We start from the raw sequence: 24,523 nt of genomic DNA on the forward strand, positions 1-24,523 counted from the left end.
CACAGAGAGAGGGAGCTGCAATAGTCGAGTCTGAAGGTGAGAAATGCTTGGATTGCTGGAGCCAGAACCTCCTTCAAGAGGAAGAATCAATGTTTCCTGCCTAGCTGGTGGTGGGCGATGGCATTTTGGGGCACTACTGTACTTAGAGTCCTTCCATCTGAATTTGGTTAGGGTGCGGTTCAAGTTTTTGGCAAAGACATGGGTTGGTTCTTATTTTATCCAAAGCAATTCGCCCATCCCTAATTGAAAGCTGGCAAAACCATTATATTGAATAACAGAGCCACTTTTTCAGTCAAAGTCATCCAAAAATGTATCTAAACTTTTGACATATTTTTGGTACTTTCTGTATCTCAAAAAGTTACCACTCCATGCATTTTCTTCTTTATTCCAAACATCATAAAGGATTTGCCTGTAGCCTGCGGGAGATCTTTCCTGCCAAATTCCAGCCCAGAGCAAAGTTTAAGGTCAAGTTATAAACCCCATAACTATGGTGGCACAAATGGCGCCACTATAATCATGCAGTTTTCCAGCTACTTAGATTAAGAAGAGGGTTTTGAATTATTTAAAGGGAGGATATGTTTGGATTAGACATTTTATTCTGGCAGGTAATTATTTGTCCCATCAAACTGTTTTAGTCCTCACACATGGCTATTTGGGGTTCCAAGAATATCCAACTGTTCTGTTAATTTTTACAATAGGGGCACTCAGAAGTCAGAAGAACCTGCCTGTTATGGTTAGTGAAAATAGTAGATTTGTGCTGATAAAACACTATTCAGCATGTTTTTTGCTTTCTAGACGTAACCACCAATGCACTTAATAACAGGACTTGAGCAAACTGTACTGTGTGAATCAAACACATAAAAGTATAAATATTCCTTTTTTTAGAACGCACGTCTTAAACACCGCATTATAATCAACTGCCATGGTAAAAGGCAAAATAGCCAGCATTACCACACACACAACTGGCATAATACGCTTTATTATACCCTTAGCTTAAAATTGGGTAAATAAAGTCAAATGATCAAAGTGCTGAGTTCTCCAGGGACTATGAGACAGAAGACAGTAGATTTTTGGGAATTATAACAAAGATCCTTTGTCTTTGCGTTTCACTCTTGAAAAGGTATGGAAGTCTTGAAAACACCGGATGATTATCTGATTTTGCTAGTCTTGTTTCAATTGCCATTTTTCACTGGACGCTAATTATGACCAGTACTAGCCTTCCTATAGTAGATGACGGATGTTGTAAATTGCAAGCTGTAAGGAAAGGTTTCCTACATTGTTTGCACTTGTGCAATACTGGCAGAACAGATGTTTTCTGTTCAGAAAACTAGGCAAAAATGCAATTGAAAAATAAAATGCACTTCATTCTTTTTTATTAAAAAACGGAAACAATTCAGTGTAGATGTGGATGGCTGATGCAAAGGCAAGGAAAGTATTCAAAGGCAGTGTAAGTACAACGACAACAGTCTTGTGGTTAAAGCAGTAAACTGGGACTCATGAAATTTGGATTCACTTCCCAGATCTCCCAAAGACTTCCCTGGGTAAGTCACTTAGTCTGTGGGCTTCTGTTCCCAACCTATAAAATGGAGCTACTAATTCCTTCAAACAGGAATTAATTCAGGGAAGGCCTGTGTCATGCAGCAGGTCAGACTAGATTATCACGAGGCTCCCTTCTGGCCTCATAATCTAAGAAATTACTAGTGGTTTGAACAAGCGACTGGGAGTCGTGACTTCTGAGTTCTAGTCCAGCTCTATCACTGACTCGTTTGGAGAAGACGACTGGCCATTCTGTGCCCCAGTTTACTTACTACATGTGATCTTACCTACATTACAGGGATACAGTGAGGCTTAAAGGAGGTTTGCAGAGATCCCTGTAAGAGGAGCCTTAGATTTGCACTATAAGTGCAAGATCCTTTATTTACATCATTTTGTACCACCAAGAAATGGAAGTTTATAGCAAGCAGATCTAGTCTTCCATTGTGCTACCCCTATAACTCCTGTTGGCATGTATAAGGGCTGTGTGCCTGCACAAATGGAAGAACTGACCCAAAAAAATAAGAAGCAATGTAGTTTATAAAAGGAACTTAATATATACATCTTACATGTGGGAGTCCTTCAGTCCATGCAGCAATGATAATCAGTTTGCTGAGAAGTACTAATGAAACTAGGAAGTTACTTAAAACATCTTCAGACCAGCAACTTCTCAGAGTTAAACGCATATATGTTACTGTTACTTGCCCAAGGGCAAAGCATGCATCTTGGAACCTGTACACCGGATCTGTGGCATTTCACCATGATTTTGTTCCATCTCCCACTAAAATTAGTTAAAGCATAAATCAAAACTACTATAATCAGTTGCAACACTCCAGGAAAGGGGTCATCTTCTTCCATTATTTCCCCTTACCCCTCCTATAAGCCTGAAACCAGGAAATGTACAAGCTTGTTCTACTTTAGGCAACCCATGCATTTATAGGCAGCACCCAAGAGAGCCCTTCTATAGGGAGATATGGGTCCTAACTCTGATCTCACTTACACCAGGGTAAATCAGGAGTAACTCCTCTTAAGTCAGTGGTGTTTCACTAGTGTAAAGCCAGTGTGAGAACAAAATCCAGCCTCTAGAGTGGCATCAAGAGGTTTTCTCTAAGCAAATGGGCAAAGAAGCCAGCCAAAGGAATAAATCAAAACCAAGGGAAAATTAGGGTTTAAAAACAATAGTGCTCCTTTCAGCAAAGGAAAAGCTTGAAGTGCATGATAAGTGGCTAAAGACATAATCACAGCAAGATCTAGAGACAAAAAAAGTCTCTTGACTGAATTAAATGTAAATTAACCTGGCCCTGCTACAAAAGCTTCCAGGGGAGACTAGAGTAGTCATTGTCATGAAGAGACCCAAACCAGGACTGCAGCCGTTCACTTACAAGCGATTTCACATGAGGAACGCACACTTTGGAAGTCAAAAGTTGGAGAAAAAAAACATTGCAGAGTTTCCAACCGAGTTTTCCATGCAGCCTTCCTCCCCAAATGAGCAGATGGTTTACAGTTCGTCAGGGTCAGAAAATGCCCTTGTGACTTGCTTCCTGCCTGCCTGCCTTTGTAGCTTATCTAGATCTTATCAAGATACACAGTCGAAAAAAATTAGAGAAGCTAAGTACAGAAATTAGAGAAACTAAATACAAACTAAGACCCGTTTTGCACTTGTAAAGACCAGCACATACATCAGTGTTCAATGCTCACCTGTAAAACATATGGGGTATGATTCTGAGAGGTGCTGAGTGACCTTTTATTGAAATCATTGGGAGCTGTGGTACTTAGCACCTAGGAAAGGCAGGCCAATTATTTTTAATATACTCGTGTACAGAGGTACCAGAACAATGCCTAATTTATGTAATGTGCTTTGAAGAAATCCGACCCTGGTTAGACTCTGTTTTCTTTAACTCTCTTGACCCCAGACAGCTACTTTACCTTGCTTATCAACTAAATGAAAGGCCGAATTCTGTAGTCCTTACTCCTTATTAACTCATGAAACGCTTCCACTGAAGTCAATGGGAGTTTTGCCTGAGTAAGGAATGCAGGATCTAGCCCTAAGCCCCTTAATGACCAATCTTGTAATAACAGAACCTTTTTCACATCTGCAATACCCGGCTACAGAAGAGCGCACTCAAAAGGGTCCCAAGTGTGCAAAACATTGTTCAAAAAGTTTCAGGTGAAAGAAAATTATTAGTATAGTTCCAATGCCCCATATTGGAGCAATGCAAAAAACCATTGTCCAAGCCAATGTAAGAAAAAGGATCATGAAAACCATATTGGTTCTTCTAGTTCTAAAGTAAAGACAGTACTTCCTACAGGAAATCTCTGAGGTCAACCAGCAATTAACTGAAAGGTTCTGATTGAATATGCTATTGACTGCTCTCACATCAGACAGCTTCCTGTTTATTATACCTTATGGGCTGTCTAGGTGCCAAGACATTAAACTGTCAATAATCTATTAATACTGAACTACTCCCTCCCTTCTCCTTCCCGCCCACCCATGCAAATGCTCTCAGGCTAAGGAACTGTCCTAAAAATATGCACATTTTAAAACTGTAATGAAAATTAGTTCTTTAGGTTATTTCTTTATTTTGTTCCGGCTTAAATGTACAGCAATGATCATAAACAATATGATATACAGTCTATAGCTACAAAGAAAAATGTATTTAAAAAAATCACAGACATGACTGGGACCATATCCTGAAATCTGGCTTTCCTTTCCCAGCCATCTTAAACAGTCTAAGTTAAATTTAATTAACAATTTACAGTGAGGAGACAGAAGTTATTTAAAAAGAGGCCTACAGGTCCTTAACATTCAGTGTCTGGGAAACAGTTGTATGTAAAAAAAAGTTTTAATGAATTTAATAGAGAAAAGCACTTTAATTAAATGCTGTCAGAGAGGGTTGTATTAATGACTGCACACACAGGAATTTAAAGCAAGCCGAGTATATTTAGCAAATAGGAACTGGGCTTTCGAAGGCTGGAACTATTTATGTTTCCGCAGTTGCAATGCATCTAGAAGAGCGCAGTGCCAAGTGAAACCAGTTATGTTATTAGATATGATTTTATTTATTATGGATTATTAAAATTTCAAATGCCACAGGGAAAACATTTATTTCACTTCCAAAATGAAACAACAGAAATATTTCCTGCTTCTTCGGTACGAGGAAAATAGGCGAGGAAGTAAATAATAAATAGTAATAATAACTTAGCACTTAACTAGTGAAGGGCTGTCCATACACATCTTTTAAGGGATGCATTAAATCTTGGAATTTGAGCATGTCAGCTTCTTTCTTATACAATTGGATAGATTCACAGTTCTTCTAACTGTAGTATCTCATAATGCAAAGGAGGTAGAGTAACTAATTCATACCCTTTTACAGCCATATTAACAAAGTGGATTTTTGTAATATGTTGAATATCTGAAAGCCCAAAGCTGTAGCAAATAGGTACCAGGTTTTCCTGAAAGCATGAAGGCAACCAGGCTGCCATATTTTTCTACATCTGAAACAAGGTCAGGAAGGTTGAAATTTTCAAACCTAACTAGGAGATTTAGCCACCCAACTCCCAATAAAATCAATGACAGCTGTGGCTAAATCACCTATTTAAGTTAGTTCAATTTCAGACTACTTCTGCAGAATGCCCCCCAGTGTGGATGAAATTTGGGGCATGGATGAAGGAGTTCGGTCTCCTCCTATTAGCCCCTTAAATGCTGGATGCAAGAGAAAAACATAATATGGGCACGCCTTAATTAAGCAGACGCACAAGAAAAAGTAGAGACCCAATGCAGAAAACAGACAGACACAACCAGAAACCCCAATGGGTTTCAAAATGATTTTCTACCATGTTGGTACAAAGGTAATCATCAAAGATACGATCCTGGGGTTATTTGAAATAAACCACTGGAAACTGGGGGTTGTCTTTTGGTCTTAACTATGTCTATGAAACCCAAACAAATGTGATGATTTTCTACATTTTTCTTGCCAAATGAGTGCGTGCATGTGTGTGGGGGGTTTCTGTTTCCCCAGAAATGACAAGTGATTTTGGGTACTCACATTTTTGGGTGCCCAACCCGAGATACCTTGTAGAGGTTTGGGGTTTTTTTTGGAAGGTGGGTGTGCAGCTTTTCCTGACAGTCAGGAGGTGTCTCAAAACCCCAAAACTTAGGCACTCCAAACAGATAGTCACTTCCAAAAATGTAGGCCACATAATATTTCTACACACACACACACACACACACACACACACACAGAGGCCACATTATATGTATACGCACACACCACAAGCTTATAATTCAAAACATGAGGAAGAGGGGGGAAAACATTTGAAAAGAGGCAGAAACTGGGCACCTACTTCCTTTCAGGATGATAAGAATGATCAGAAATGGAGACTTTCAGCTTTCTAAATAAATTAACTAATTATTTTTAAAGTCTTTTATTAATGTCATGTGTTTGATCTGGGTTTATAATGTAGCCTTTGTTGTTCTGCAGCTAGGGATCTAGCAGGCAGCTTCACTCTCCCGTTTGTGCTAAGATATTTTGGAATATTCTTTGAAATACTGTAAGTGTAGATGAATGTGAGAAAAAAAAATATGTGCTACTTACTTCTATAGGTAGTCTATGTAAGAATTGTGTATGTAAAAAAAAAGTTCCCATTTTGATATGTACATATACAAAAACAAGCTATACAAACACATTGTATACACAAGCAGAAAGTCTCCCCCTGCAATGTGTGTATATTTGTGTATGAGCCATTATCAAGGAAATAGGAGCCTTAAACAGTGGAGAGGAAGAATGACCCAGTGGTTCAAGCACCGGCCTGGGACTCTGGAAACCTAGGTTTAATTCTCTGCTGCATCACAGACTTCCTATGTGATCTTGATCATCTCTCTGTGCCTCAGTTCCCCATCTGCAAAATTGGGATGATAGCACTTCCCTACCTCGCCGGGGTGCTGTGAAGAGAAACACTGTGAAATGCTCAGAGACTGGATACCCAGCATTAGACAGATACTCATACAAGAGTGAGGCTTCTGTGGCTGCATGAGGAAGAGGCTGGGGCAAAGCTGCGGTTGTTACCAGAGGGCAGGACAACCAGACATCTGACCACACTTCAGAACTTCTGCTAACCAGCAGCTGGCTGATGAAGTTCAATATGGACCCGCCTCAATCAGATGGGATCTGTTTCATAATAGTAGAGGTGATGGGTGTCCTTTTTTTCTCTAACCCGATGTCTATAATTTCCTTGCCCACACTAATTTGCATATCTTTACACTGCAGAAGAGGCCAGCTGCACTGGGATAGGCAAAGTGAGCCTTACTCTCAAGAGGGGTCCCCATTTGAAAGGTCAGGTTAATAAGGCCAGTGTCCTGGAAGTATCCACCACACAGATCTGCCTGGCTCTAAAGTCAGCTATTTGCTAACTTCTGGGAGAGGGTAAGAGAGACCACTTAGGGAACACTAATAGGAAATGAAAGAGAGATTTTTTTTAAACTTCTACTAGAATTTTAGGAGTTTAAGTAGGGCAGCAGGTCCAACAGCTCTTCATCCTCACCCTTGTGTCTTGTCCTGCTGTGTAAGTTCACAAGTTAAGAGTGAACTTAATGGTCACGCTTGTGGCCACATTCGCACATCCTCCAACCACTGCATCATTCAGAATAAAGTGACCATCTGAGTTTATGGGAGCCCCAGGCCTGGGAAAAAGAGGGTTAAAGGTAGTTCAGGTGGAAGCGTATTGGCCAAGTTGCGTAAGGGCGGGGCCTATGGCTGAGATGGTGCAGTGTAGAACAGACATGAACTGAGCAGAGCAGTTTTCAGGGAACATGCTGTTCAGACCAGTGCTGTCAATCACTTGTCTCTCTGAGTATTAAATTAATCTACAAACAGGTTTTAATTCTGCTTATTTTGCTTGTATCCTATATATCGTTTAGCAGCATACCCATGAAGACCAGGTGATATAAAATAGGATATTGACCTCCCCGCTTCCTCCCCTGCTTACAAGTACCATCTCAATTCACCTACACCGGCCCCCATTCTCCTACACTGACGTGCAACGGACTGAAAACTCCCACCCACCAGTTGCCATAAAGCTGGCTTTACAATTTAAGTAGATCAATTAGAAATCTAAAGGTACAAGGTCATTTGGCTAGGTAAGCACCGCTTCTAGGGAGACCACTTGGAAGAGACAGAAGTTGCAACCTCAGAAATGACAAAACTATCCAGCCTCGTTGCTCTCCCCCTTCTAGGGTTAAATAAAATGAATTAATTTCAGAACTAAGGCAGTTTCCCTTTAATTGCAAGTGTGCTTTTACTATCATTATAAGGGGAGCTGCAGACTTCAACTTAATAAAAATCAGCAGCACTTTTCAGCCACATTAGATATCCACACTAAACAGAAACAGCTGAGAAGGCGCAGTAGGTAGGTTTGGCTAGAACAGTAAAAACTCAGTGGCTTTCCACTGCAATTGTAATAACTATCAATCATAGGAAATTCTATCGGATACCTCAGAGTCTAATATAAGGGGCTCATTGTCTGTTATGTGTTGCTTGTTGGCTTTGTCAAAATGCATGCAAGCCTCGCTGGGGCAATGTTTCTGAGCTACCGTAGACTGTCAGAAAAATGTTCTAATGGTGCTCATCAAAAGGTGAAGTGGTCAAACATTCATTAAGATGTAAAACCACAGTGCACAGCCACAATTCTTTTCTGAGTAGGGAGGTTGTGATTCCTGAAGAGTTGAGTAACAGAGCTGCATAAGAACTCCAGAGAGAACGCAGTAAAGAAACAACAGTACTATTAGAGGGCTCCAAGCTTTCCAACCAGCCTTTTTACACATACAGACACACACACACGTCGCTTTCCACGTCAACAAGGCCAAAACATCTAAAGCAGTCACCCCGTTTTCAGGGCAAACAGTTTTACATGCCATGGTGCCCAAAAACATAGATTTGGGTGTTGCAGGAGCAGGGATTTTTGCTGCACTGCTGCCTCTTGCCACAAGGGGCCATTGTGCAGAACGGGCAGCAGACATGCCCAGTCTCTGGAAAACTTGAGTCCAAACCTCACTGGCTTTTGCCAGAATATTTTTGAAACTTCTGTGCCGCTGAGACGGATCCCAAGAGAGTTACTGTACACAGAGGGTACAGTCTGGGGGGATACATGGCCGGCTCCCTCTCGCCACAACATGGCACTTAGCCAGAATGGAAAGAAGCCAAGACGATGGTGCAATCTCCCACTCTCGCACTGCAGCAGCAGCCCTTCTAAAGCAGCTAGGTGTTGCCGATATGGGAAAAGCAGCAGTTATTTTGTTCTGTATTCACTTTGATGGAGGATTTGGTTTCATGCCAGGAGGAAGAAATGAACCAATTTCTCCAAGACACCACACACGCTGGGGCAGTGGGAACAAAGAGGGACTCAGTAGTGGATGGGGACACACACAGGGGGATGCTACAGGACAGAGAAAACCCTATCCCTCCCCAACTGCCAGGGGAGAAACAAACATATGACTTTTTCTGATTTTAACTGTATCATTTTAATACTGCAGTGATACAAACTTGTCTTTATTTACCATATAGTTTGACATTTTTCAAAGTGTTTTTCAACTTTTTAGGTTTAAGGGCAATACAGAAATGGAAGACAGCGCGTGCGCGCACACACTCTCTCTCTCTCTCCAGGTACCATTCAGTGATTAGATACTCTATTTCCAAACCTGACAGATTAAGATTTGACACACATTTTTCCCCATAGCTCAAGGTCAAACAGCACATAAATACACCAAGTACTCAACATTAGTGTGCCAGCTCAAATAAAGGTTCTAAGCTTTCTGAGACTGGTTCAAATACAGCTACACTGCAGATACAGTACAACCTGCTCAAGTACACCCAGGCTTGTAGAGCCTGTTTTATCTGTCTGGCCTCATTCCCATTTTGAGCAAGGATGGACAGGGATTAGAGGGGGACGTTTCTGGTATGTTTTGGGGAGCTATGATGTAGGAAGAGGCTGAAGCGAACACAGGAACAAGAGGGTATAATCATGCAGAAGAGTGGAGTAGAACTGGAGTGCGACACAAAATGTCTGGGGAAATTCATATGCACAAGTCGCACAAAAAGTTAGTTTGGGATGGGAAAGTGGCTTTTGTCTAAGTTGTCAATTATGTGAAGACCCCTGCCCTTCCCAGATCCATCTGTGGACAAAATGAGTGTGCAGATCATGGTGCAGCGTACTCTACATGCTCTTTTCCTTGAAGGAACAATATTACCGTGGTTTTCCTCCTACTTACTGTTGGCTAAGAGTTACTAATTAGTATTATTTTTAAGTGGAGTAATTTTACATCGGGTTACCTTTTTTTCTTCTAATCTGCTTATCGTGTGTATTGATTGACCTGTGTATTCTAGTGTTAGTGTCATTTCAAATCCATTATTTCATTAGGCTGCATTATTGTGGTGCTCATTCCCTTCTTTATTATTTTTATAAAGAGAATATGAGATTAGGGTTTCAGGGATTGCCACCTCCCCTGCCTTGACCCACTTTTACAGGTGACTCATGTTCTGATGTTTTATATTCCATTGTAATTTCTACAACATTTGTCCTGTGGCATCTCCCACAAAATGGTAAAATGATCTCCTTTATTTTTGTGATGCATTTTTCCTGGGTCTTTAAAAAGACACTGTGATGTTTTCAGTGCTCCAAACAACAGACCAATACAAAAAGACCTTCCTGAAGGACAGCTTTCCACTATACCTTGTTTTATTTACTAATATTCCCCCAAGATGTATGATCTGAACTATTATAAATTGCCAGATTTGTCTAAATCAAAGCTCCCAGAGAAGAAAAGAGATATCCTTAGACAAAATAATGTAACAAAAGTAGCAGTGTATCAGGAAGCACGTGACATACATTCCTGTTTCTTCTTTAAAGTCAACGTTTGACTACACTTAAATCAATATGTTGCTATGAGCTTGAGCAGATCTGTCTGACAGCTTATACAGAAAATGAAATGCCAGGTTGCCTTGCTCTTTGAATAGCAGGTGCTTTGCTGCAGCAGTGGCCCATTACTCTAGAGAACTAGCTTATCCATCCTGACACCCAAGAGACAACAGCTTGATTCATCATTCTCCCAACTGAGTCAGGTTTCTCTGCCCCAGCAATTAACAATGAATTAGCCCTATATTAAAGCACCAGCCAAGGAGGTTGCTCTCTGGAATGGTCACCTTGGGGGAGGGCAGAAAGGAGAGAAATGTCAATTACTGTGTCCCAGTAGTGAACCCCCAAATTTCAGCATGGGCAAGCTTCTCTCATCACTTGTTAGCTTGAATGTTCTGGAAAGGTAGCTGTGTGTGCTTCTATAGGGCAGAGATTAGCCTAGGACCCATGGTTTCAAAGGCTTATGGGATCTCAGTGAAAGATGGGGCTGGAGGAATAATCCCCCTCAACCCAGAGGCATAGCAAGCAGAACACCTAGGTAGCCACTACATGGCCCTGATAATTGCAATGACCAGTCACAAAAATGGTCACTATGCATGCAATTTATTCAGTAGATCTATGTAGTTATGGTCTTCCTGGCCTTTTCCATGAACTCTATGCTGCCAGAGAATGCAGCCATACCACAAGGCTCCATGGGGCCTAGGGTTTATCGGCTCTTTGGTATAAAAATGCTTCCTACTACATCAAGCTTGTTAGTGAAAATTTCTTCGGCAGTAAATTCCACCCTTGAACAGTTCACTCGAGGAATAGGAAAGCACTCCATTAAATGCCTTAATATATAGGTGTCAGGGAGAAGCCAATGGAAGAGAGAAAACGAGGAATAAAACAAAGTTATACACTAATACCATGCAGAATAGAAATGTCAACTGTCTCCTTGATGGTCAGGGACTGCTGCAGCCTCCCCAAAGGAGCTAATGCATCTAACTGCGGCAATAATCTTTTTAAACTATCAAGAGCCAAATTCTCCTCCCAGTTACTCTGCTGTAGAGCTGGAGTAACACAATCAAGTGGATTTAAATTGATACTGCAGAGCGGAAGTCAGCCACCAGTGATCACTGGCATTCAATCCCTGAACTGTAGAGGAGTTTCAAAATTATGAACTCAACATGTAAATGAGACAGAACCCAGTGCAAAGGAACCTTCACAGTCTCCAATTTACTCCAAGTAGCCAAGTAACTGTATTTAAAGGGCTGCTTTTTCAAAAACTTCTCTGTTTATTGACTTCTGACCCGATTTCTGTCCCCTAGCAGGGTTGCTCTGCCTAGGGGCACAAACTCCATGAAGAGGAACTTCACCCTATTTAATCAGAGGGGGTATAGTTTGCCCTCACCCTGCTATTCCAAGAAAGCAGCAGAGGGATCAATTCAGAAGCCACAGATGCTGGGGGATCTGCTGGAAGCCAGAAGGCATGAAGGTCCTATTACTGAGTGGAAAGGAAATGCTGGCCAATGACAGGAGGCATTTCTTCCTCAGGCTTCTTTTAGTTTGGCTCTCAGCTTGGGAAGCAAGAGACCAAACCCAATCTCAAACTCCGATTGCCATGTGGCAATGCTATTGCTAGAACAATTGCACCATATCTCAATTCTTGAATATGAATGACTGCCACACAGCAAAACCTTTTTTTTTTCTTTCTTTTTTTTAAAAAAGAAGATGGAAGAAAAATGAAACAAACTAGAGAGAGGCAAGAATGACTACCCACCGCCTTCCTTTGGGAGCCTTGTAAGCACTTAAGGTTTTTATCATTTTGCATGTCTTACATTTACAATGCTGTCACTTGTTCTGGCCTTTAACAACCATCACCTTGGCGTCAAGGCTGAGTGGTAACAACATACATTTACATAGCACCTTTCACCCCGAAGACCTGCAAAGCAGAGTAATTCTGTGGCAGTAGATATAGGATTGTTTCACCCACTGTTAAAATGCAGCCAGCTCAGAATTGAAATGTAGCAGGCATTCTGCACCAGAAACTGCTTCTAGGAGGAAGTGAGACTACTTTTCCAACTGACACCAGAGAGGGAATTTTAGATAGGCAGAATGTAATTACTCCAGCTGGAGTCTGGCCAGGATTTCTGGGCCTAAGACCCCTACCCTTATGTAAAGTGTCACAGAATTTCCAATGACTGCAAGTGTGAGGACCTCAGCTTTACATCTCGGATACTAGCCGTCATTGATTCTTCAAAGCTAATTGCTTATGAACGACCCACACAGCAAAGACAAAATCAAACCTTGCTGTTGAAAATAACTTCAGTCGCAGAGACTGAAAATATGATTTAAAATAAACCAAAAAAATCACTCTGTCCAGAGTTTCTTTTGACACTGGGGGACAGGTGGAGGTCTGTGTCTTGTACTGGTAGCATGCCATTCAAAAAACAACTGGGAATTTTGGATGGGCAAACAAAATCCTTTAAAATGCAGCACCCCCAAAACACAAACCTAATGTATCAGCCATATCCCAGAGTCTCCAGAGTTTTGCTATATGCAGTTGCCAGCTGGTTCCATTTATTTTTCTTCATTTTTCATATTTTGACTAATAAATAATTAATCCATGGCTTTGTAACTTGCTGACAATACAAACGCATCGTATTGCAATGCAGTGTAACATGTCACTCAGATGAGACACCGTGCACTATGCAAAAAAAGTGATGTGCAGAAGAGTTTTGAAAGTAGGCTAAATTATCAAGGTCACTAGTTAAAGCTAGAGCCAACTCAGGGAAAAATTATCTTGAACTGTCCCTTTCAGGTCCTTAAATCTGGTGTTAGTTCCAGGGCTGGGTTTTTCCAATTATAACAGTTTCCTTTGTGTGTCTAACACAGTTAAGAGCTACACAAAGTTGGTAGCCTTCCGGCACAACTGGGTTTTTTTTTTTTTTTTTAAAGAGAGAATACTCTGCTAAATACAAATTCATCTAGCTTTGCTGAGTATTGTTATTTATACAGTGCCAGAAGTGAACTTGGTCCTTTACAAATATGTAAGAAGACAGTTCATTGCCTCAGATAGTTTACAATCTGAGAGGAATGGGGTGCCAATGAACCCTGGCCCCCTGATGCTGGGCATTTAGGGGACTTTCTGCAAATGTGAGATTGGAGAACTTGAATCCTGGTTGGTGAAAATTTTTCCCTTTTGTTCTTATCTATATTTTGAAGAGAGGAAGATGGAAGCTGGGTATAGGTTTTAAGGAGAAAGTCAAAAGTTTAAAAGCTATATGTGGCTGGATAGGGCAAAAACTGACCAGGGAGAAGTGAAGTTGTTTGGAAAGAAAGGGGGCAGAATTCAAAGGCGAGAGAATGAACTTAGAGGGGGAACAGTCTCAGAACTGCCTGCAGAGGTGCTCAAAAGCACAGGAACAGGAATAGAAGTAGAGAACACGGACTGAGCGGAGAGGCGGAGGATTAGAGTGATGAACAAAGCAGTTTTAGAAAAGAGCAGAGAATCTAGTAACAGAACAGAGGGTAAAGCTGAAAGTAGAAACCATGAAGCTGAAAGGCAGGAGCAAAGTCAGGGAAAGGAACATCAGAAAAACGAGAGTATTTAATAGACTGGAAATCAGAAAAGGAATTACAAGGTGGACTTGAATGAATGATGAACTCTTAATAATCAGCAGTCAGAGAGGAAATTCAGAGATAAAAAAATCAGTAAGCTCTTCGGTGATGACTAGACCAAGAAAGTGACCAAGATGGTGTGCAAGAAATCAAGCAAAAGAAGTAAATGAGATGACTCGAGAGGCAGCAGAATCAGAAAAATTGAAGTGGAAATTCAAGTTGCCCAGGATAAAAAGTAACAGACTGGGCTGAGAAGAAGAAAGAGCAAACCATCAACATCAGGTGAAATGGGGGAAGGGGAGGCTGCAACAATAGACTATTCCACTTAGAAGGAGATGAAGTGAAGAGCTGGATGGAGTGGACTTCAATGGGGGCAAAGGAACAGCAAGTGAAGGGCTGAAACCCACCAGAGGTTGAAAAGTTTTGGTTGACAAAACCACCTCCTCCCTTTCACATACACCCATGACCTGGTGGTTAACTTGGACTCTGCCTGGTTCCCTCACATTCAGGCTAGGCCAAAGCTTGTCACTTCTTTCTCCACAATTTCTAAGATGCGATCCTTCCTTTTGGTACAATCCGTAAGAATTCTCAGCCAAGCCCCAGCTTGGCCACTGTATCCTCCTCCTCTCTGGTCCACCTGAACATTCACGTTGCCCTCCTCTAATCCACACAAAGGGCAGGTGCCAAGATCATCTTCCTAGCCTGTTGATCTATACAACATCACCTACTCTTTCAATCTTCCCACTGGATCTCCTTGCATCAAGTCCAAGCCTCTTCTCATCAGCTTCAGGGTTTTTGACAAATCTCACCCTCCCTACTTAACTGCTTCTTGTTATCCCTTTTATCCTACTTCTCCAATAATACTAGCTTTGAATGGCCATTGTCCACTACCCCCCAAAAGCTGACTCGAAACTAATCTGTAAGGCCTCTCTTCGTTTGATGACCTCCTCAAGACTTACTTCTGCTTTGACCCCCAAAAGAAAGAAGGCTAGATCGTGAGGTGATGTGGAGAAATGATCATTATTCTTTAAAAAAAAAAGGCAAAAAAACTCTCAACATGATTTGGAGTCATCAAGCTGTGCACATAGGTAGCCTCTATGATTCTTTCTACTGTTCCTCCCGTCACCAACAACCTACACTCCCTCCTAGAATTTTAGCCTCATTTGCGACATCATATCTTAAATCAGATTTAAGATCACTGGGGTGGGAGGGAGTGTTATTTTTCCTGGTTTTGTTTTTTTTTTAAATAAAACAGCACCTAGTACAATGGTCCCTGATACTCACTGGTCCTGCTGGGCTTTGGACATGACTGCAATACAAATAATACCTCCCTCCCCCAGTGTTAGCTCATACCATAAGACAGTAAAGCACTGGTTTGAATTTACCTGTGGTAATGGTGCGCATGAGAAGTGCAGGGTGGGAAAGTACTCTACAATTCTTTCCAGTTCTCATTTCCCATTAGTCCTGATCTACTACATGTTGCTGTCTCAGTTCTGAGCCTCTCTTGACAGCCAGATGACTCTTGGTTTTGTGATGTGTATAAATATCTGCTACTCATTTTCATTTATGTTTTGAAGCAAGGACCTCAGAGATGAAAGTCTGGTAGTATTTCACTCAGCCCGCTTCTTTTTCTGTGCATGTGTGCATCTATTTACCAGTAGAACATCTCATTTCACTGAGAACAACTGAGACAAGGCTAATATAAAATTGCAAAGAACCAAAATCTAGGGCATAAGTCAAGAATGGAGCCTACAAACATGCAGATATCACTGAGGAGGGTTCTGAAATGAAGTTCTGCTTTCAAGGAAATGTTCACTCTGCTCAGAACGCATCACGTTTCAGCGAACACACATGTAGCAGATATTTCCAAAGCAGAGCTTCTCCAAATATTTTACTTTTTAGACCACTTCACACGGGACACACCCACTCATGGACCACCTCTCCTCCCAATACCCCCTATTTTCTGTGGTATTATCTGTCTCTTTCTAATGATGGATGCTACTGCATTTTTGGATAGTGGAGCATAATTTGAGAATCCCTGTCAGAAGCTGTGAGAACTTTGTGGGCTGAGCGCATCTACTCAAGTTCCCGGTCCACTTTCCAGCCACACACACACCCACCCACCCACCCACATATATGTCCACACTCTATGAGAAATTTGTTTTCAATTTCTGGAGGAACATCCTTTGGATTATAACTCAGAGCCATAATACTAAATCATAAAAATGTGGATTAGGTAGGCCCCCAAATACCACCAGCTCTTCTTCCTATTGAGTCTTACCCTCACTTATTTCCAGTGTAAGTAGTTTGTTTTGACCTCTTCTTTGGTAACCTAACAAACACACACATACACACACTCAACCTGCAAGCCGCATGGAAGCTGGAACCAGTTGCTCTTTTCTACCTCGGACAGCTGTTGCAACACAAAGAACCACTGAAAGGGAGGTTAGTGCTCTGACCTGCACAGGCTCAGGAGTGAGCTGGACAACATGCTGCATGCGCTCGCTGTGGTGATGCCTGGACTCTTCCTCATAGATCACATCCCTCTCGTGCTGGGGAAGGTTCAGGAAGCGGCGGATGGTGCAGAGGTTTTCCCAGAGGGTGCGGTTTTCTGGGCTTGGGTTCTCTTTCCAGCGGAGCAGCTCACACAGCCATCCCTGCACCAAAAGGGTTAGAGTAGTTAACTTGACAAGCACTGATGAAGTAGATGTGAAATGAACCTCAGCTATATTGCAGGCTTTGCTGATGCACTGTCTCAAGTTCTGCTGCCTTGATCTGACATGGAAGCCCCTCTGATTTCCACAGATTTAACTGGGTTTAACTGTGGCAAACCAGTGTTGCAATAAATCAGTGGTTCTCAACCTTTTCCAGACCACAACACCCTCCCACTTAGCAACAGACAGCAAGGGGAGTGGTGTCCTGGTCTGGAAAAGGTTGAGAACCACTGATTTATTGCAATACAGCAAGGTGAGGGTGGTTGTGGCCCCTGACATCTGCTAGTGACCAACTCAGAAGTTCTGTCCCCACACAATAAATGAAAACTTTTGATAAAAAATATCAACAAGTAAAAACCCTGTGATTAGCTCTTCTTATGTAACATCCATGCCTCCAATTCAGATCCCAAAATAAAACTTGACCAGGTGTAAATAATCAAATGCCTCTTTTATAAAGGAAGATTAAGCCTTATGGAAAAATCCTATCAAATTTAATAAGAATGAGACAAATAGGGCTCTGTAGGAATTACTCTAAAAATCTGTGGACAATGATATCTGTTGAAGAGATTTCTAAACCAACCCATAGAGTGTAATACTGGATAATGATATCCCTGCTATATACTTCTATAGGTTAGCTTGAAATTCTATAGAAAAGTTAGCACTCTGTTAAATACTATAGGACTTCTCCATAAGGGCCAAGAAGCAAAGGTTTCCAGAGAGTGAAAAGTGTGCACTCCAAGAAAGGAGCTGGTTGTAAAACATAAAGAATACTACAGGACAAAACGACAAGGCCTATTAATGGCATTCACACACCTGGCCCCGTGTGTGCACTGAGCATGGCTGTCTGTGACCTTGGGCCCCGCGCAGGTTAACTATAACTGCACCTGCAAGGGTCTGAAAGTTGGCTCAGTTCACACCTGCAGGCAGATGTCTCCTACTTAGCACTGAGGATATGATTTCTTTCTTGTGCCTGTGCAAAAGAAGATGCAATGCAAATGATGGAGTATATGAAAATAACGCCGAGGATGCTGTCAACACGGCTTACTGACTCTTGTCAAAATATTTTACCTCGTAGCTTTATAACCTAATCATTTCCAAGCTACAACTCGGCATTTAGACACCATTTTGACAGGCACCTTAAAATACCTAAAAGATAGACAGCTAGATCGATGTTAAATGCAGAGAACAGGAAGTAGCCCAGGTTGCATATTTCCAAGCTGTAACCAAAGAAAATTTAACAGGCAGGGTCATTAAAGGCCCATACAGTCCTTCCTAAAAGAGGAAAGATTTCTATATAACAACTTGTAAGCCAGTGATGACTCCTAATGTGCATTATAAACCCCCCATATAATATCATAAGTGTTGTTTGTCTAACTCTCCACTGTGTCTTCTGTCTTCACCCCCCCTCCCAAAAAAAAGGAAGATTTGATTATCTCCGCTGCATCAGCCAAGACAGCAACACCAGCTGTTCTCATTGTGCAGCCTCTTCCTCACGGCCTACATGTTAATAACCTGATCATTCCATTTTCTCCTTCAACTGCCGGCTGCAGCACAGCGAAGAGACAAAAACCCAGGCCCATCTGCAGCAGCTGTAGGCACTGAACTGTGAAGCCACTGGGGATTTATAAACTAATCTGTAACACAACACTGCCTTGTTTTTACAAGTGAGAGGCCACATTTGTGCAGACCGGTTTTTTCTTGGAAAAAGGGGGGGGGGGGGGGGGGAGGAGAGATGAAAACAAGATCTCTAATCATTTGCTTTAAAAAAATATATAAGTATTTTACTTGGTATTTAGCTAAGCTCAGAGTCAGGTGATAGATGAATTTCTAATACAGTTCCCCTCCATCCAAAATAACACCCAAAACTTTGTGTCTTAAAAAAGAAAAAAAAATCTTCCAGACCCACAGTATTTTCTCAGGGGTTTCTTTGTACAAAGGAAACAATTTTTGAAATGGAAAATAAACCATCTGTGGAAAAAATAAGCTCCTATTTCTCCATCCTTTTTACTGATCTGAATAAGTCTCCAACTGGACTCTTTCAAATGTTTCAAGCAGGTATGTTTAACATCTCCCGAGGGATACTGTAGCATGAAGACCAATCATTAAACAGAAAATAAAAACAAAAACCTACATCTGTTAAAAGACAGAGTTCTGAGAGATATAGACCTTAAGGACGAGAACACCTGCTGTTCTGATGGAGGCAGGAGTTGCATTGTGGGAAGCCCCAATTTGAAATGAGACAGGTGACAGCTGAGTGGTACCATCGCCACGGATGAAACTTGGAATGTCTAGCACAACATTCATTGCCGCATTTTGATTTATAGGCACTGTTATAATCTGCGCTCATTACATCACTTAGAACAATGCTACAGGCCTCATTATGGACTGCGTGCTCTCTGCCATTAGTCTTTAAGAAGTATAGGGCTCAATTTGCTCAGCAACATGCGAGGTCCTGACCTTGGAGCTATTAGGGAGAGGATTAGACTGCAGTGTGACCATGTGTGCAGACATGAGCAAACCAAATTAATTTCTGGCAAAGGGAGGCACCAGGCAAAGACCCTGTCCTTAGGACACCTGAGAACTTCTCAATTCCCCAATGGAGATACGCTAATGGCGTGTTTAAGGGAGCCCAGTTCGGAAGGTAAAGCACATTCATGGTATTTAGAGGAATATTAATCCAGTTTCCCACAAAGTATTTGCTTGGCTGATCAGATTAAGGGATGTAGCCTTCAACAGCACCCCCCCCACCACAGCAGGCCCCAAGAAATCTGTGATACTTCACAGCCTCAGACATATTGCACCATGTGTACCCAGCTGCTACAATAATTAGCTTATGAATGTATCAGCTGGTTCTGTGATTTTTATAAATAATAACTAACCTACAGAGCAGAAAGATTTTCATGAGCCTAATATTAGCAAGAAATTGCAAGGTGCTCCTAACTCTGAATTGTCATTGTGCTAAATGCCCTGTTTACGCTCATGTTTTATACTACTGGATTTCCCTCTGATGCCATTTATAAATATTTATTTTGCATCAGCAATGGCAATTTATTTGTGTCAGCTTTCTTCACAACAGTCATTATTTCTTTCCCCCTCCCCTTCACCCTCTATTGCATTTGTACACTTATCTACATCAAAACTATTCTTTCACCCGCTCTTCTTCTATCCCTCTATCTATTTATTCAAGCATTCATTCACTCGCCTATCTATTTGGGATTATCTATCCATCTACAGGATCTGTTATTAGGTAGTAGCATGGCTAATATATCAGAAAACACTAAGCCATTACCACACACACACACACACACACCCCTTTATAATTGCAAGTAAACCCTCTCTAGGTAAAGATGAGGAGTCTGCACTGGGGTTTTGGATTTCTTTCATTTGAACAATCTTAGCGTGCCATCCAAGGAAGTTTTGCAGTACCAGGCAAAAAGAAAAAAAAAAAAAGTGTAAATGTCAAATAAAACAGTGACAGATGACAGTATTCTCTATTGAATAGCACCGTTTCTTCGTGCATGTTCAATGAGAACTCATGAATTATTAATAAACAAATCTCCTTTTTCTGTTAAAAATCTCAAATTGGGCGTTTGGTGGGTTTCGCTGTTGTTTTGGGGGGGGGTTGGTGGTGGTTGTGTAGTTCTGTGCATGTTACATGGAGCTTTCCGGGAGAATTATTTTCATTTAAGAAATGCTGATACAGGCATTCACAGAGATACAGCAGTTCATGCTGATTTTCATCTGTGGTTTGATTTATTGTGGGGGGGACAAAAGATTAGAAAAACCAAAAGGGAGATTCTACCCTATCCTCATTTACCTAACTCACCCAGAATGTCTGAGCTACTTTTCAGTGTGCTTACAAGTGAAGCCAGCTTAAACGAACCTACTGAAAGACTGAAAAATTACACACTCTTCACAGAGATTTCTCATCCCCGAGCTCCTGATGCTGCTGCCCATGCACATGTTGAGTGGTGCTCTACTATGCAAGCAGACCCGTGGACTTCAACGGTGTTACCAAGAGAGTTTGCTACTAGTCAAGGTGAATAAGGATAGCAGAATCTGGCCTTTAATGTCTGCTTCTGAAGTTCTTAAACAGGGCAATGACTTCCATTAAAAATAAGAGGAGGAAAAACACCACAATTAAAGGATGCTCTTGGCTCTATGTTCAGGCACACCCAGTACTTGTGGTTACCAGGGAATTCTGCTAATAACTTCCTTACTTTCACCCCAAAACCTGAACTTGCATTTAGAGCTCTGCCCAATTTATCTTATTAAAAGGAAGTGTAGAGAAGAGCTGGCCTCTATTTTTGCTGTTGTTCCAATCAGAAAGGATGAAGATTTTTTTAGGCATTTTATTAGATAAAACAAATAATATCATGCTAATGTCCTATTTTTACTCTCTCTCTCCTAATCAAATACATTTCCCATAGCAAAACAAAAAAAAAACTGCAGGAGGCCAGCCTTTCCTACTGTGTTTTTATGCTATTAAAGGAACAGCCCACTTGCTACACTAAAGCATTTAGGCTTGGTGCACTCGGAATCCCCTCGAGGGATGGGTTAGTTGGTTCAACAAATGTAAGCCCTATTCACTGTCACTTATCATTGATCCCTTTTTAGCAGTTTGACCCTTTTACTTTTGTAATACTTAACATAGCATGGGGGAGGGAGGAGGAGGTTAAGCAAAATGGAAGCCAGGGGTATCAGAGGCAGATAAGACTAGGTTTAAAAAGCTTTAAGAGGGTACACACAAAGACCCCCATGTTCTATGCAGGCGGAGCCCCACTTGTAGTCAATATAAGAGCTAAGAAAGCTTAGGGGAAAAGTCCAGAGTTAGACATATTGGTCTTGAAGCCAGTGGCTACATTCATAGAAGTACGTCTGCTGATGTCCACAATAGAAACAGGCAGCCGGCTGCCCAGCGTAACTTATTTAGACACAGCATAGATGCATGCACAGGATACGGACATGCTTTCAGCACTGATAAGGCCTTATTGCAGGCATGTAATTAAACTGATTCTGTGCGTGTGTTCAGTTTTAAAAAAAATAATAATTTTAGAATTTTCTACACTGACATTTTCCAGGGATTCCTATGAGTGCATGAGTAGGCAAATGAAGAGTTTTTAGTGAGAGTGATTCAAGATTCCTCTCAAAATAAATGTAAAAGGCCATTTCCTCACCCACATCATCAGTGCAGAAAATGTCAACATATGTGACAAAAAAAAGCAACATTTGATGTATGTCTTGAAAGATTTTTTTTTTTTTTTAAGTTACGCTATTAGCCACAGAAAGATCACTTTCTAAAGGGAATCGCATGAAGTCCCTGGATCAAACTTTCAGAAGCGCAGAAAGCATTCTTCTCTTCTTGGCTGGGACTCTTCTGCAGTGCGAAATGAGCCAGATAATATTCAGCTCTTGTTCCTTAGTCGCCAAACTCTCTTTCCATGAATCCAATAAGTGTCTATTAAAATAAATAAACCCCCTAATGATTCGAGATAACCTAATCAAGAAAGCTGAAATGGATAAAAGACTAACTAGAATGGAGAGTTCTGTCATGGGCTTCAATGAATTCTTGATGAGGAGGTCAACTGAACCTGAAAAGCTTTACACAGCGCATTTTGTTACAGTTCAAGGTTAATCATTTTATACCTTGAATTTACTAACGAAAACTGATCAGTATTTTTCCTTCTTCCAAAATTTCAGACTAAACACTAAACCATTGGCTTTATATAGTAACTTCAAATCCTGGCATATTCCTAGATTAATAGAAATGAAGTTTTTTGCAGTTCCTGGTACTATATTCCTGAATAAAAGGGACATTGAAAGATTTTGTGTATTTAGGTTCCCAGAGTTTAAAAGAGCACAACACCGAGGATATCTCCTGTAGGAGAGTAAGGCTAGTCAGTGGTTAAGACAATGGACTGGAACTCATATGATTTGGATTCCCAACTTTATCAGAGATTTTTTGAGTGACTTTGGGCAAATCAGTTAATCTGTGCACCTCAGTTGTAATATCGGGATAATATTTCCCTACCTCACAGAGTTGTTGTGAGGATAAATTCATTACGTCTGTGAGGTACTCAGTTACTATGTGTAATGGGGACCATATAAATGTCTAAACAGATTGTAGAGAAGATTATAGAGAAGACACCGGTGTCTAAGGGCTTGTCTATACTTAGGGCTAAATCGGCACTGCTGCGATTGACGCAGTAGTGTAGATTTAGCAGGTCTAGTGAAGACCTGCTAAGTCGATGGAAGAGCACTCTCCCATCGATGTCTGTAGGCCACCTCCCTGAGAGCATCTTCCATCGACACTGTGCGGTGTAGACACCGCTGTAAGTCAATCTAAGTTACGGTAACTGAGGTAGTGTAACTTAGGTCCACTTACAGCTTTAGTGTAGACCAGCCCTAAAGGTACACAGAGAATTTAAGATCACTGGCTCAGGGGCTTATCTTTTTATGTTTGCCATGTGACCTTAGGGTACTGTAAAAGAGTAATACCAAACTATGAATCAAATGGGTGTCCATCAGACACAGATTCATAAGCACCATAAAGGTTCTCTGGAACTACAGTGATGGGGACTATATATATATGGTATTATGTGTGTGTGTGTGTGTATACGTACGTGTGTGTGTGTGTGTGTGTGTGTATACGTGTATACACACACACACACGTATACACACACACACACACACACACAATGTAGTAATTTCCTTGCATTTCGTCTCAACGTCACTAGCATAGTTTTTTGTACTTAATTTGCCTGGGTTTTATTTATGTTTTTAAAACAGTATAAGAATATAAACATATCGGGCCTGATTCTGCTCTTAGCTACACTGGTGTAAGTCAGAGATGCTCAGCTTCGTTACTCCTGTTTACACAGGTGTGAGTGAAAGCAGGTACTGGCCTCTCATACGTCAGAAAATCAGGCCATAAATGCCTGTATTTAAATTGCAAAGGATCAAACTTTAGATAAAAATATACACATAACGAACATAAATGGTTGTTAAGTAGAAAGTCTGAGATTAATGGTCTCAGAACTGAGATCATTACAGGGGTTAAATCCCTTAAAGACTATCACCACATTATCTTCGCACCTTTCTCTTTTTGAAGCCCCCGGGCCTTTCATTTACCCTGATTTCCAAACTCCTAAGAACCCTCACTCCTCTAGCTGCTAAACCGAATCTGCAAAAGGATTTAAGAACAGAGATGGATGGGTATTAAATTATAGGCTAATTAATTCCACCAGTGGATAATCCCAATTACAGTAGCCACTTTCATTGGGTACCAACTCTTCCTCCAGGAAGAGGGCAAAAGAAACGGGTCCTGCTGGCTCTTGGCTGTGTGAAAGGCAGCTCAACATCAAGGATTTTTTTTTAAATGTCAGCGCATCCTTATCTGATACTTGCTGTCGGTTAACACTGTGAAGATCTCACAGTCATAGGTATTGCTGTTGAAAGAACAAGAGCAGCTGCCTTACTAGCAAACTGGACTGATCCCAGTGGTCAGAGTTGGGGAAGAGGGAAAACAACAGGGGAAGTTTATGCAACACTACAAAGCAAGCCTGACCTGGGGAGAACAGCAAAGGAATGAACCTTGGAGAAGAGTGCAATCAGACTTGTCTTTAATACTGTCTCTCTCTTTCTTTCTTCTCTCTTTCAAACATTATTCCCCCTGCAAATATAGGGATTTTCCAGAGCACTGTGAGTGGCATTACTCCCATGGAAACCAATGGTAACACTCACAGTCATTCAACAAGAGCAGAGTTAGG

General features: G+C 41.2%; 1 protein-coding gene across 1 annotated transcript in view; it reads right to left on the reverse strand.

The window, feature by feature from the left end:
• The window catches only part of SATB2 (SATB homeobox 2), a 165,904-nt gene that overhangs the window by 14,608 nt on the left and 126,773 nt on the right, over window positions 1-24,523 (reverse strand). The window contains exon 10 of the mRNA XM_034786406.1: window positions 16,500-16,697. Coding sequence (XP_034642297.1) covers window positions 16,500-16,697 — 198 coding nt within the window. The remainder of the gene's footprint in view (window positions 1-16,499; window positions 16,698-24,523) is intronic.

The sequence above is a fragment of the Trachemys scripta genome, chromosome 11, assembly GCF_013100865.1.
Source record: "Trachemys scripta elegans isolate TJP31775 chromosome 11, CAS_Tse_1.0, whole genome shotgun sequence".
NCBI lineage: Eukaryota > Metazoa > Chordata > Testudines > Emydidae > Trachemys > Trachemys scripta.